The following is a 14,816-nucleotide window of genomic DNA, read 5'->3' on the forward strand; positions in this document are numbered from 1 at the left end:
ACTTATTTCACTTAGCATAATACTCTCTAGGTCCATCTATGTGGACCTCATATACTTTATGTATTCCATACATAATACTTTATGTATATAATATTCCATCATATACTTTATGTATATAATATTCCATTATATCCTTCCTATATACACACACACACACGCACACATATGGCATCTTAGTAATCCTTTCATCTACTGATGGACGCTTAGGTTGCTTCCGTATCTTGGCTATTGTAAATAATGCTGCATTACATGGGGATGCATATATATACATCTATCTCTTTGAATATTTTTGTTTTCTTTGATAAATACTTAGAAGTGGAATCGCTAGATTATATAGTGGTTCTATTTTTAATTTTTTTGAGGAACCTCCATACCATTTTCCACAGTGGCTGCAATAATTTACATTTCCACCAACAGTGCACCAGGGTTCCCTTTTCTCAACATCCTTGCCAACACCTGTTGTTTCCTGTGTTGTTGATTTTAGCCATTTTGACGGGTGTGAGATGATATCTCATTGTGGTTTTGACTTGCATTTCCTTGATTAGTGATTTTGACCATGTTTTCATGTGTCTGTTGGCCATCTGCATATCTTCATTGGAAAAATGTATATTCAAAAAAAAAAAAAAAAAAGGAAAAATGTATATTCAAGTCCTCTGCCCATTTTTAAGTTGGGTCGTTTGGTTTTTTTTTTTTTATATTAACTTGTATAAATTCTTTATATATTTTTTATATTAGCCCCTTCATGGGTATATGGCTTGCAAATATCTTGTCCCACTCAGCAGGTTTGACTTTTCATTCTGTTGATGATTTATTTTGCTGTGCAAAAGGTTTTTATTTGATGTAATTCAGTTTGTTTATTTCAGCTTTTGTTGCCTTGCCTAAAGACTAGTCCAAAAAAATAGCTAAAACTAATGTCAACGAGCTTACTGCCTATATTTTCTTCTAAGAGTTTAATGATTTTAGGTCTTATATTTGAATCTTAAATCCATTCTGAACTTATTTTTGTATATGGTGTAAGATAGTGGTCCAGTTTTATTCTTTTGTATGTAACCATTCAGTTTTCCTAACACCATTTATTAAAGATATTGTCTTTTCTCTACTGAATATTTTAGATTCATAGAAAAATTGCAAGGATAATACAGAATTCCCATACCTCTTCACCCAGTTTCTCCTATTATTAACATCTTAATTTCTATTCCACATTTGTTACAATTAATGAGCCTATATTAGTAATTTGTTTTATTTTATTCAGATATCCTTAGTTTTACCTACTAACCTTTTTCTGTTCTGGGATCCTGTCTAGGATGCCCCATTTCATTTAGTTGTCACATTGCCTTCATTTTCTCTTGGATTTGACAGTTTCTGAGACATTCCTTGTTTTTGATGACCTCAACAGTATTAAGAAGTACTGGTCTGGCACTTTGTAGAATATCCCTCAGTTGGGATTTGTCTAATTTTTTAAAAAATATTTTATTTATTTATTTGAGAGAGAGGATGTGTGAGCAAGAGCAGTGGGAGGGGCATAGGGAGAGGGAGAAGCAGACTTCCTGCTGAGCTCGGGGTCTGACAGGGGCCCTGGTGGAGCTCCATCCCAGGACCCCAAGATCATGACCTGAGCCCAAGTCAGACTCTTAACCAACTAAGCCACCTAGGAGTCCCTAATTTTTTTTTTTTTTTTTTTTAAGAGAGAATGAGCTTGCGCCTGTGTGAACAGGGGTAGGGGCAGAGAGAGAATCTTAAGCAGGCTGCACACCCAACACAGAACCTGATCAGGGGCTCAGTATCACAACCTTGAGATCCTAATCTGAGCTGAAATCAAGAGTCTGAGGCTTAACGAACTGAGCCACCCAGGTGCCCCTAATTCTTTTTTTTTAATGATTAGACTGGGATTATAGGTTTTGAAAGGAAGACTTAATATACTTAATCATTTACTTATATCACTATTGACTCATGGATATTTATTTTATATTTTGTGTTATAAACCATACCTTTTTTAAATGATATGTTTTCTTTGCTAAATAAAATGTTGTGGATAATAACTTTCTTTTTTTTTTTTTTTTGGATAATAACTTTCAAAGTCACTGGAGGTAAACAACATAACTTCTAGAGATGATGTAGAATGTATTTAATCAACCAGCCACTGATGCATATCTTTGCGTCCCCTTTTCCCTTATTTCCAACAATGCTGGATTAACATCCTTGTGCACTTGTATGACTAGTCTTGGTCTATGACTCTTTTTTTTTTTAAGATTTATTTATTTATTTATTCATGAGAGAGACAGAGAGAGGCAGAGACACAGGTAGAGGGAGAAGAAGCAGGCTCTCTGCAGGGAGCCCCGTGTGGGACATCATCAGGGGAACTCTGGGATCATGACCTGAGCTGAAGGCAGACACCCAACCGCTGAGCCACCCAGGCGTCCCTTGGTCTATGATTCCTACCCCTCCCTCAGACACATTATATCTGAGCTATGTCCCCTGTTCTCCAAGCACACCCTGCTTTCCACAGCTTAGGTGATTTTCTCTACCTAGAACACTCTTCCTCTATCTTTGCCCACTCAAGTTCCCTGTTTGATTCAGGGCTGAGCTCCGCGGTGACTTGCGACAGCTCTTCTGTGGTGTTTTGAAGAGAATTGCATGGCTCCATCCCACTTCTCTTTGTTGTGCATGTATAACATTCATCCTCTGAGCCTCCTATCCTATCCCAGGATTTTCTCCCACTAGTTTATTAAGGGGTAGAGGAAGAAATACGACCAATCACACCCATCTATGTGCCCCACCGTAGTGGTGAGCGCATAAAATAACTAGTATATTTTGAGTTTGAGGTGAAGAATCTAACTGAACAATTAAGAAGTGTGCTCAAGATTGCATGGCTGTTCTTCCTCCCTTTCACATACATTGCTGCTCCATGCTTCAGGGAGGCAGACTTTACGTGCAGGGTTTTGTCTAAAGTGCAAACACCTGCGCTGTCGTGCAAAAGTACTTTTCCAGCTGTGTTGCCAAAAATGTCACTTGAAAGCTTAGGTATTACATAGGTCCGCCCCTTGCCACATGGGCGTCTTTAATGCGCCAAGTATTTATAGGAAATCGTGTATGCAAGCAGGAGACATGAAATAAGTCGTCTTCTTTCTTTTAAGTAAGCAGGTGGCATTGCGTAGCCTGCATATTGTAATTAGTGGTAGGAGGTGAATGCCGAAGAGCAAAACAAAAAAACAAAGAGGCAGCTGTCCGTGAGCTGAGGCTGCGGGGGGCCGCGTCCTGCGGCGTGGGGGCGCAGCCAGGCTGCACCGGGAGGGCCCGCGCCCCTTCCGTGAGTCCCGGGAGGCCCGGGGACCCGCACTCGGTGCCCGGCGGGGAGCAGGACGCGGCCCTGCGGCAGGCGCGCGCTCGGCCGCCCCCCGCGGGCACCTGGGGCCCGGCTGCTCCCCGCGGCTGGCCCCGCCCCCGCCGCCCCGAAGCCCAATCAGGGGAGAGTCTGGGGCGCGTCCCGCTCCGGCCACGCCCCCGGGCCCGGGCTGGGGGCGTCCTTAAGAGGCGGCCGGCGGGCCGAGCCGCAGTGGCGGGTGCGGGGCTGCGGACCGAGGCCTGGGTCGCGAGCTCCGAGGTGCCCGCCGCCGCCGCCGCCGCCGCCGCCGCCCGCGCCCCGGCCGCCCCGGCCTCCCCGGGGACTCGCCGCCGCCGCGCTCCCTGGCGCCCGGGGGCCCGCCCGGGGCCATGGTGCCCTTCCCCGAGGAGCCCGCCGCCGCGCGGGGCACGAGCGAGGCGCAGCCGCCGGGCCCCGCCACCCCGGGGGGCGCCGCTCCGCTGCCCTGCCCGGGACCCGCGGACCGCCCCGAGGCGGCGGGGGAGAGGGTGGAGGTGGAGCTGGCGGGGCCGGCGGGCGCGGAGCCCCCGCAGCCTCCCGAGGGCGGCTGGGGCTGGCTGGTGATGCTGGCCGCCATGTGGTGCAACGGGTCGGTGTTCGGCATCCAGAACGCCTGCGGGGTGCTCTTCGTGGCCATGCTCAAGACCTTCGTGACCAAGGACGACGACAAGATGGTCTTCAAGACAGGTGAGCGGGAGCCCGCCGCGCCCGCCGGGAGTCGGGGAGGGCGGGCGCGGGGCCTCGGCGCGCATCCCGGGGGCGGGGCGGGGCGGGGCGGGGCGGGGCTGTGCCCCTCGGAGGGTCCCGGGGGGCGGGGGCGGAGGGGGTGCTGTGCCCCTCGGAGGGTCCCCGGGTGCGGGGGGGAGGGGGTGCTGTGCCCCTCGGAGGGTCCCGGGGGGCGGAGGGGGTGCTGTGCCCCTCGGAGGGTCCCGGGGGGCGGAGGGGGTGCTGTGCCCCTCGGAGGGTCCCGGGGGGCGGGGGCGGAGGGGGTGCTGTGCCCCTCGGAGGGTCTCCGGGTGCGGGGGGGGAGGAGGTGCAGTGCCCCTCGGAGGGTCCCCGGGTGCGGGGGGGGAGGGGGTGCTGTGCCCCTTGGAGGGTCCCCGGGTGCGGGGGGGGGGGGGTGCAGTGCCCCTCGGAGGGTCCCCGGGTGCGGGGGGGAGGGGGTGCTGTGCCCCTTGGAGGGTCCCCGGGTGCGGGGGGGAGGGGGTGCAGTGCCCCTCGGAGGGTCCCGGGGGGCGGGGAGCGGAGGGGGTGCTGTGCCCCTCGGAGGGTCCCGGGGGGCGGAGGGGGTGCTGTGCCCCTCGGAGGGTCCCCGCGTGCAGGGGGCGGGGGGCGGGTTGTGCCCCTCGTAGGGTCCCAGGGGGTTGGGGGGCGCGGGCTGTGCCCTCGGAGGGTCCCCGCGTGCAGGGGGCGGGGGGCGGGTTGTGCCCCTCGGAGGGTCCCGGGGGGTCGGGGGGCGCGGGCTGTGCCCTCGGAGGGTCCCCGCGTGCAGGGGGCGGGCTGTGCCCTCGGAGGATCGCGAGGGGCGGGGGCAGGTTGTGCCCCTCGGAGGGTCCCGCGGGGTCCTGGTGCAGAGGAGCCTGCCGCCCGGGGCCCCGCTGTGCCGGGTCCCCCCCCCCCCCCCGCTGTGCCCGGTGCCCGCGGAGCCCGCCGTGGGCCGGGCGGGCGAGAGCTGGGCGAGTGCGGGCGCAAGCCGCGGCCCCGAGCCGCCCAGACTTCGAGGAGGGCTGAGGGTCCGCCGTCTACACTGTCCTCCTAACTTTTGCGGACGAACGCGACCTTGCGGACCCTGCGGCCTCGGGCTGTGCCTTTTGCGGGCTCCGAGGTGGCCGCGGCGGTTGGGGCAGGCGAGGGGCGCGGGCGCGGAGGGGAGTGGGGCTGGCCACAGGGCACATTCACTGCAAGGTCGCGGGAGCTCCCGAGGGAACCCTGAAGAGCCACGGTTTCGTGTTTGTTGGTTTGTTGTTTGGGGGGCAGCACTGTGTGCTAAGGATAGAAACCCAGGAGGCAGCCAGGTGGGGGACGGGGAGGAGGAAGGTGAGGGGTTACCCTTTCCTGTTGTGTTCTTTGTCATATTTGACGATATACTAGCCTAGATGAAAAAGTGCAGATTCAACCTTCTTTTTTTTTTTTTTCCTGTAGAGAGTTCTTATGTGATTGATCTCTTGACTGGTAGGCAAAAAACAAGCCCAAGACCTTTGGTGTAACTCTTCTACATAACCTATTTCACTTCCACCTGCGAGGCAGGTGTTACCAACCCCATTTGGGTGAGCAAACTGAATCTTGGTAAAATAGTGTCTTGGTGAGTAGCAAAATGGACATAGAACGCACATCTTCCGACTTAAGGGGCTAAGTGATTTCCATTACTAAATAAGGCTCCTCCCTGCCATTTGGGAAACTTTATATGATTAATAGTCTTTTTTTTTTAACCTTAATTTTCTATTTTTAGAAGGACTATTCCTTAGGTCTTTAGTGTGCATACAAGGGATATGCAAGACTGTTCTAACAAATTCTAATTCTTCTGCCTCTAAGGCAGAGGTCGGGTTGGGAGTTTTAAAGCCTTATATAAATAGTATTACATGATCCTTCTGCAGCTTGCTTTTCTTCTACCCCATGTTGTTTGCAGTTTATCCACATAATACCTCATTTTGAGCTTGGTAGCCTAAATTCTTTACATTTTTACTCAGGTTTTCCACTGTATGAATGTATTACGCTTTACTAATGCATTCTCCCTTTAATAACCATTTAGATTACTTCCAGACTTAATATATAAACAATGCTGCAGTGAATGTTCTTGTACATTGTCTCTTTGCACATGTGATAATATACCATATTTAACCTGGAATTTCTGTTCCTTAAATAGCTCTTGAACCACTGTTACACAGGTCACAGTGTTGAACGTGTAGCGTCCTGTATTTATTTGTAATGGAAGACAACTGTTGTAAACTTTGGATCGTAAAGCAGGATTGATATGCATATATGATATTGTTCAAAAATCGTTTTTTTAATCTTAGCATCAGGTATCTGGTAGTAAAAAGCTCAAAGAGGCAGAACTGACAGCATGTCAAGACTGGTTCCTTCAGCATTTAGCCTATTCTTGCCTGGGATTACAAATTTTTAATGCAGTTAAAACAACAAGACAACTGTCTTTTGTTTACCCCTGTTTTTGCAAACTCCGGTGAGTAGGTCGTTTGTTATCTGTGGGTTTTTTTTTCTTTCATTTTATGAGAGAGAGAGAGAGTGTGTGTGTGTGAATGAGCATCTGCTGGGGAAAGACAGTTTTGCCAGGGATGGGAGTTTTACAGTGTTGAAGCCTCTGCCTACCTCCCTTCCATCCCCAGAGTTCCTGTTGGCTGCAATGTCCCAGCCAGCTGAGGGTGAAGGAGGGGACAGAGACCTGCCCTCTTGAACTTTTTTGAAGCTCTGTATTTTCACTTTTGGTGAATATCCTTCTCCATTTTCTCCGTTAAATCCTTCCACAACTTTCAGTCGTGTTTGCATATGCGCGGGTGTATGTTGTATAAATAGTTATATGGGTCGGCCAGTTAAATACTGAAGATCTTTGTGCTTGTCTGCATGACTGCTGTGTTAAGGTTGTGGCCTTGCACAAAGGTGCCCACCTCAGGGTAAGTGGTGACTGGAAACCCGCCTGTGCTCTGGGTGCCTGCTTACGCGGGAATAACAGCAGCTAGATGGAACAGTGACTTTTACTTGGATGCTATGCTCTGCAGAGCTGATAGCTGATAAATTTTAAGATCTAAGAAAGAAAAAAAAAGATGTAACCTCATCTGTGGGGGAAAAAAAAAGTAACAGGATTGTCTTTAAGCCAGTTAATACTGAGACTCACCCCCCCACCCCCAGCACACACACGCGCGTGCGCACACACACACACACACGCGGGTGTTTCATAAAGTCCTTCCTCCACAACAGGCACTGAAGTATTTGAGAATACCTGAAGGTTTCTTGTTCAGGCTTTTTCCTTTTGATATTCGGTTGCTGAGTCATCTGTGATTAAACATATGCAAGCTTCAAGTACAATGCCAAAAAATATCTGAATTGTTTATAGCTTTTATCTTTCAAAGTTTTGGTCCATTTTCTATTACCTTATGTATGACTGATAATCCCAGCACTAAGGAGCACTTAATTTTGTTTTCATGCTTTCATTGGCGGCTTTCTAGTGATGAGCCCAAGATACGTAGGCAAATAGTGGTGGAATGTGAATCTAGGTTTCTAACTGATGGCTCACTTTTCTCCAGAACTATGTACCAGGCCCAGTGCAAAGCACTGCACTATTTAATCCTTACTGCAGCCCCATGATATGGGCTTAATTTAATATCTTTCTTTTCATATGTGGAAACTCAGTCTTATAGAGTAAGCAGTGGAGCCAGGACTCAATCACCAGGTTTATCTGACTCCAGAAACTGGGTTTAATGATTGATCATTTGCATTGGCTGGATAACATTCCGCTAATCTGGCGTTCTTTATGTTGTTGCTTAATTCAAGCATAGCAATTGATTGAGTACTATACCAGGAATTCTAGGGTTAGAAAATTTTTTTCTAAGTCTGAAAGATTAGGGTCTCTGTTTCTTGATCTTACTTTGCTGTCAATAAACAATTGCCAATTGTTAATGTCTCATTGAAATAGATTTTTGTAGAGGGACTGCCATGGAGAAACAAACAAGATAATTTCATATGGCATTCAGCAGAAGTCTGGGGTTTCTTTTGAAGAACCATGTTCCTTCAGACTGATCCATGGTAGGATGATGTTTTCAGATAGAACTGAAAAGGAGCCTTTCTCAGGCTTTCTTCTCTTCAGGGCTATCTTAACTCTTCCTATGCAATTGATGATCTACCCAAAATTTCTCAGGAAAGGCTCTAAAGAAATTCATTCACACTAAGATATAGGTTAGTTGATACATTTTTTTAAAAAAGATTTTATTTATTCATGAGAGAGGCACAGAGAGAGGGGCAGGGACATAGGCAGAGAGAGAGAAGCCAGGTTCCTGGCTCCTCCCCCACCGGGAACCTGATGACGGTTTTGATCCCAGGACCCTGGGATCTCTACTTGAGCCAAAGGCAGATGCTCAACCACTGAGTCACCAAGGTGCCCCTACTTTATACATCTTAATTTTACTTCTTATTCATTCTACAAATGTTTACCAAGGTTTTCTGACACTCTCTGTGCTGGACACTGGAGATGGTAATTGAGAGAAGAAACAAGGTCAGCAGTTCCCAAGGATTTTTTGAAATTCTGTGGGATACAAATGAGTAAACAGAATATTTTCCTGAGACATTTGCAATATATCAGGACTCAAATCTTATTTTTAAAAGCTGAAATTCTAAGGGAATTCCTGTGAGTGGTAGGGGCTGGGAAAGGCAGTTTGATGGCCTCTTTCTTTATGATAATAAATTTTACTTTGTGCATTCAAGACTTTGGAAAGGGGAAGCAAGCTGAACTATGTTAGGCAATAGAATGAATGAAAAATGTTGAGTGCATCAGAGCCCTACTATGTTATCCTAGCTGCCAACTGACATAATACTCAGAGATGTACCTCACATATACTGCTGCATGAACGTGAGCAAGCTGCACTTGAGGTTTTCTGTTAAACTTTTACCTGTTAACATGTGTACAGGTAAACTAGATGCTTTTAGGAAACCTAAAACAGTTACTACAATGAACTGAAACCTTACTTTCCCTTAGAAATCACAGCTGTGTTGGGTATTGGAAAAACCCATTTTTATTTTCTTTATTTTGAAAGATTTTATTTATCCATAAGAGACACACAGTGAGAGGCAGAGACATAGGCAGTGGGAGAAGTGGGCTCCCTGCGAGGAGCCTGATATGGGACTTGATCCCTGGACCCCAAGATCATGCCCTAGCCAAAGGCAGATGCTCAACCACTGAGTCACCCAGGTGCCCCTGGAAAGCCCATTTTTAGTTCTTTCATGGAACTGATAAAGAATCAAGCGTTCTTGTATCCTCAGATAGGGTGCTATGGACTGCGTGTCCATAGCACATTCCGGGATCTTACTAGGGTATTGGTCTAGTTACTTACTTGTTTTCTTCCTGGAGAAAGAAATATTTTAATGGTATTTGACTTCTAAACTATATTTAAAACAAGTATATTTTCAGAATCAATATTTAGGGTAATGATATCCTTTTGGAGATACTATGTCTTTGTGGTCTAGGGGCTTGGTCAAGTACACCCTTGCTTCTTTCAGTAATTCCCAAAATGTGTTCTTTAATAGCCTTTCTTTAAAGTGGAGGTCTGTGGTTAAATAAGTTTGGGAAACACTGCACATTACCCTCCTTTCGTGGATATTTAAAGTACAAATCAAAGTATTAAAAATTTAGTAGTTTTCAAGAAAAGTAGATTATCAGAAAGGTCCCAAAAGAGTGGCTCTCTGGCTACAATCGTTAATGCAGCTCTGCTTCCCTGTATGAGGTAGATTGCTAGATTGCTCTTTAGTTATAATCACAAAGTAGAATTTTCAATAGCATTCAGGGAACCATGCATCTTGTAACATCTCTCAGTATAGTGCTACTGGCACCTCTGAAATTTCAAGTCAGTTCATGTTCTTGAAGGTTTTTTTTAAAAAAAGTTCTCACATTTACAGTTATGCTAGTATCTACACACTGCAGTTTTTTACTACACCTAAACTTATAGGAGGTTGATTATAGTTCAGAATGGAACTGCTGTGCCTGCCCTTAATGCTCAGAGGGTTTGTTTGTTTTTGGTGCAGAAAGCTGCCGGGACAACTAATAATGTCTATATCATCCTGGGAAGGTTTATAGTGATTGTGCTTTGTTGAGCTGATTACGGTGAAGGGATGATCTGGTTCATGGTCCAGTACATCTTTTACTGTAAGAAAAATACCTGTTATTTACACTGGAAGAGAGGTTGGAAAACTAAGAACTCACTGTATGGCTGTTATGCTCGAATCTCCTTCATGCCTCCTCCATCTTAAAACATTCCACCTTATATTCCATGTAAATTCATCAGGACTGCCTGTTAAAATAATTAGATCGCAAAAATGGTTCCAGGATTTTGGAATAATAAATAAGTATGGGGGCACCGGGGTGGCTCAGTTGGTTAATGTCTGTCTTCGGCTCAGATCAGGATCCCAGGCTCCTAGGATCCGAGCCCCGTGTCTGCTCAGCGGGGAGCCTGCTTCTCCCTCTCCCTCTGCCACTTCCCCTGCTTGTGCTCTCTCTCTCTATCAAAGAAATAAATAAAATCTTAAAAAAAAAATGAGTGTGATGTGAGCATTTTTTACTCCATTTCCAGAACGTTTCTGAATTTAGAGCAATATGGAACAGTGTGAATAGTATATAATAAATTCTGGTCAAATACAATAATGAGTATTCCTGTGGTGTTTTGTCATTGAATTTTTACCAATAAAATTAGCTGCTCAAAGAATGAAATCAATAAAAAATAAAAGCATATCAGAATTACTTCAGGAGGGTTTTTTTTTAAAGATTTATTTATTCATGAGAGACACACAGAGAGAGGCAGAGACACAGGCAGAGAAAGAAACAGGCTCCTTGCAGGGAGCCCGATGGGGGACTCGATCCCAGATCCCAGGATGAGCCGAAGGCAGGCACCCAGCCGCTGAACCACCCAGGTGTCCCTTCAAGGAGGGGTTTTGATGTATCTTTTAGAATAAATTGTACCCTGTACTCTTGTGATTTGTGTTTTTTTTTTTTTTTTTTTTGGTATGGATTTTTGTTTATCCGTATTGCAAATCCTCGAGGCTTCATCCCAGGCCATGTACTTGGCTTCACTTTTCCTACCTTCCTTGAGTGTCTCACACGCCCCGTGGCTTTAGCCACTATATTAGCATTTGGGGTTGTTATTTCCAAGTTGCTTCTCTATGTTCATGAATCACATTTATTATATCTGGACAATTCCATTTGGATACACAGGTGTGTCATATCCAAAATGAATGCATTTTTTAGCCACTCCAATCTTCTACCACCAGAAACAACAGCTCACTTGCGAATAAACACATCCTTCCTTCTGAATTCTCTCAGTGCCTGACACCTCCGGTTGCTTGAGTCAGAAACCTGGAATTCATCTTAATTTCTTATTTCTCCCTTTTCCCATCTTGTTAAACTAGACCAAATCCTTTTACATTTACCTCCTTAATGCCTCATAAATCCTTTCCTTTAGTGCTGCCTTGATTCATGCCTTCATTAATTTTGGCCTCAATTATTGTCGTAATGCTTTAACCGATCTCCCTGTCTTCAGTTATACACTTGAGTGATTTCTCTAAAACAGAGGACCTTATCATTTTTCTGTTTAAAAGACATCAGTGATACTCATTAAAACGTCAGACTCCATATAGCAAAGGCCTTCAAGTTTTGGCCCTTGCCTGACCCATTGGCCTTGCCTCTCACCTCTCTCCCTTCTTGCTCTTTGTGTTCTGGCCACGCTGAAGCCTTGAACTTTTCCAAACTTCTGTTATCTTTTGCCTCTGTGCCTTTATGTGTGCCACTCCTCTCTAGTATGGTTGTTAATCCTTGTAAGATTCTGATGAAATGGCTGTTTTATTCCTTTTGTCCTAATCAGGAACAAAACAATGATTCTATACAACCGTTGTTACATTTTTGATGCACTTGGAATGTTTGGGGGGTAGCATGAATTCAAATAAGTTATTAAGTTTAAAGTGGAAGAAGGAGGGAGTGCCTGGCTGGCTCTGTCTGTAGAGCATGTGACTCGATCTCCCAGTGGTGAGTTTGAGCCCCATGTTGGGGTTAGAGATTACTTAAAAACCAAACCAAACCAAAAAAACCTTGAAAGTGGAAGACAGAGAATCTAATTACATCCTATTCTAATCTACCATTCTGTGAATGGCATCTTAAAGATAACCTATCTTTGTCTAAGTGATAATTTATATAGTCCTTTATCATAATTAAGAGCTTTCGCATACATTCGTACATATTCATACATTGTTTTTTTTAGAGTAGCCTTGCAATGTGCTATAACTATAGTTTAGGGTTGGGGAACATGATGCCAGTATTTACATCTATTATGTTGAATTTAAGAACATCTTTTCAGCTCAGTAAAAATTTGTTCTTATGTTAAAGTAGTCCTGAAATGTGGGGCCCTGTCTTTTTTTTCCCTTGGAACTGTTTTCTATTTACCTGTATATTTTCTAGAACCTTAATAGTATCTTCTTCCTAAGTTAGCAGAAATCCTGGGAAGTTGCTTTTGGAATAGAATTCTTTTTTATTTCTTTTTTATTTTTTTAAAAGATTTCATTTATTTATTTATGAGAGACACAGAGAGAGAGAGAGAGGCAGAGACACAGGCAGAGGGAGAAGCAGGCTCCATGCAGGGAGCCTGATGTGGGACTCGACCCCGGGACTCCAGGATCACGCCCTGGGCCGACCAAAGGCAGGTGCTAGACCACTGAGCCACCCAGGGATCCCCATGGAATAGAATTCAATTTAGAGTTATTACAATCCAGTTAGAGATCTGATCTCATATTCAAATTAAACAAACAAACCTTAACAAAAACAAACTCCCAAACAGTATGTGAACAGTTGGCTTACCACAGCTCTGAGCACCAGCATAGCCTGGTGCCACCAATGAACTGTGATGTTTTTATTGGCAGTGATTCAGAATGAGCGGCTCCAGCACTCTTGGGGAGTTATGCAAACCCCCACACAAGAGCCAGTCCCTCTGAGACTTGGATGATGGAGGAAAGCAGTGCTTTCAGATGTACATGTACCAAATGTGCATGATCATACTTTCTTTGCTAAGGTATCGTCAGTAACAACTCCCTAACTTGCTTACAGGAGCTAGAGCTAGAAGAATTGAGGAAATGACATGCCTTATTTCCAAGTTGAAAGTCTTTTTTTCGTTTCACTAATTTTTAGTTATGGGGATACATATGAAATACAGATGTGAAATAATACACATGGACCAAAGCAGTGTTTCTGCTTAAATTAAGTCCAGAAAGGTGTATAGGTCTGAGAAGGCAGCCCAGTTTTCCTCCACTGGGAGGAGCAGATCAGAAGTTCCAGAGAGGCATATTTAGTTAGGTTTTTTTTTTTTAAGAGTTTATTTATTTATTTGAGAGAGAGAGCGAGAGAGTGAGGAAGCTTGAGCAGGGGAGAGGGGCAGAGGGAGAAGGAGACTCAGGCTCACGAGAGCACGGAGCCCCATGTGGATCTTAGGATCCTGGGATCATGACCTGACCTAGAGGCAGATGCTTAACCAACGCCAAGTGCCCCAAGGCATATTTGGTTTAAAAAAGCAGAGTCAAAGGTTGTTATTTTGTATTTAAAAAACAAAAGAGTCCTAATTATTTCCATAATGCAACTAAAAATAAAATGACAAAATCTTAGCTGGTGGATAAATACAGAAGCATGGCTTTAACTTCTGGATGTTAGAGTTTCTCACTTGAAAGGTAAACTACCCTTGGAGGTGTGCATCAGAGTTTGCAAGGATTATGAGACCTCTGTATTTATCAAGAGAGAACAAAGTCGGTCAGAAACATTGCTCCCCCATAAGGAAGAGAGTCGGTGACTAGAGCTTATGCATTTGTCTGTTGTTCAGCTGTTAATTTATTTTTTTTTGCTAAATAGATTTTTTTTTATACTGAATCTGAAACCAATTCTGAGATGTGCTTTTTTAAAAGCAGAAAACCACTACTCATTAAATGGAGAGAGATTTCTTGACTCTTCTGAGTAGACTGGTATTCATGCCAACTCGAGTGGGTTAGTCTGGTGACTTTGTAATAGTAAAAACCTTTTCATCTTGCTTAATTATCCTTTTTATTAGTTTTGACTTCATGTTCCAGTTTTCAAATGGCAGCCTCTCAAAGGATTCACATTTGTCAATAGTTGTTTAAACAACAACATTCCACAAAGTTAATTGATGTTTTAGTGCAAATGGGAGCAGAGTGTTGCTATTGTTATTCTATACTAATGTAACATTCAAATTTTGGCAGCAAATTCTATACTAATGTAACACTCAACCCCAACTCCCTAGTTATCCTTGAGTGCCAGGTTTTTGGATTTCTTACTTTCTGTTGGTTTATCTGTGGCTTCTAAGTTTTTCCTGTTCAACAAATGTTACCTTTATAATAATAAACATATTAATATTAAACGTAATTCATCACTAGCATTAGAAATATTAACTTTCATGACTATAATAGTAAACTTGCCCTAAGAATAAGTTGTTTTATAGGAATCAATGATAGATAGGTGGGGTTTTAGTTGTACGTGTTAGGTTTTGTCTCCTGCAACTCAGAGAAAAACGTTAATTATGGAATAGACTAGAAATGGAGAGCCAGGGAATACCAAACTTTAACTCTTTTACTTTATTTTTATTTATTTATTTTTTTAATTTATTTATGATAGTCATACAGAGAGAGAGGCAGAGACACAGGCAGAGGGAGAAGCAGGCTCCATGCACCGGGAGCCTGACGTGGGATTTGATCC

General features: G+C 44.8%; 1 protein-coding gene across 2 annotated transcripts in view; it reads left to right on the top strand.

Moving 5' to 3' along the window:
- The first annotated feature begins 3,711 nt into the window (after nucleotides 1–3,711).
- SLC16A10 (solute carrier family 16 member 10) overlaps nucleotides 3,712–14,816 on the top strand; it is a 111,309-nt gene continuing 100,204 nt past the window's right edge. Inside the window, exon 1 of one of the 2 annotated variants that reach the window (XM_038554959.1) lies at nucleotides 3,712–4,048. In XM_038554959.1, coding sequence (XP_038410887.1) covers nucleotides 3,712–4,048 — 337 coding nt within the window. Of the gene's footprint in view, nucleotides 4,049–6,136; nucleotides 6,540–14,816 lie in introns of those variants that run through there. The other variant, XM_038554960.1, reaches the window with a different exon arrangement.

Source organism: Canis lupus, chromosome 12 (assembly GCF_011100685.1).
Source record: "Canis lupus familiaris isolate Mischka breed German Shepherd chromosome 12, alternate assembly UU_Cfam_GSD_1.0, whole genome shotgun sequence".
Classification (NCBI taxonomy): domain Eukaryota; kingdom Metazoa; phylum Chordata; class Mammalia; order Carnivora; family Canidae; genus Canis; species Canis lupus.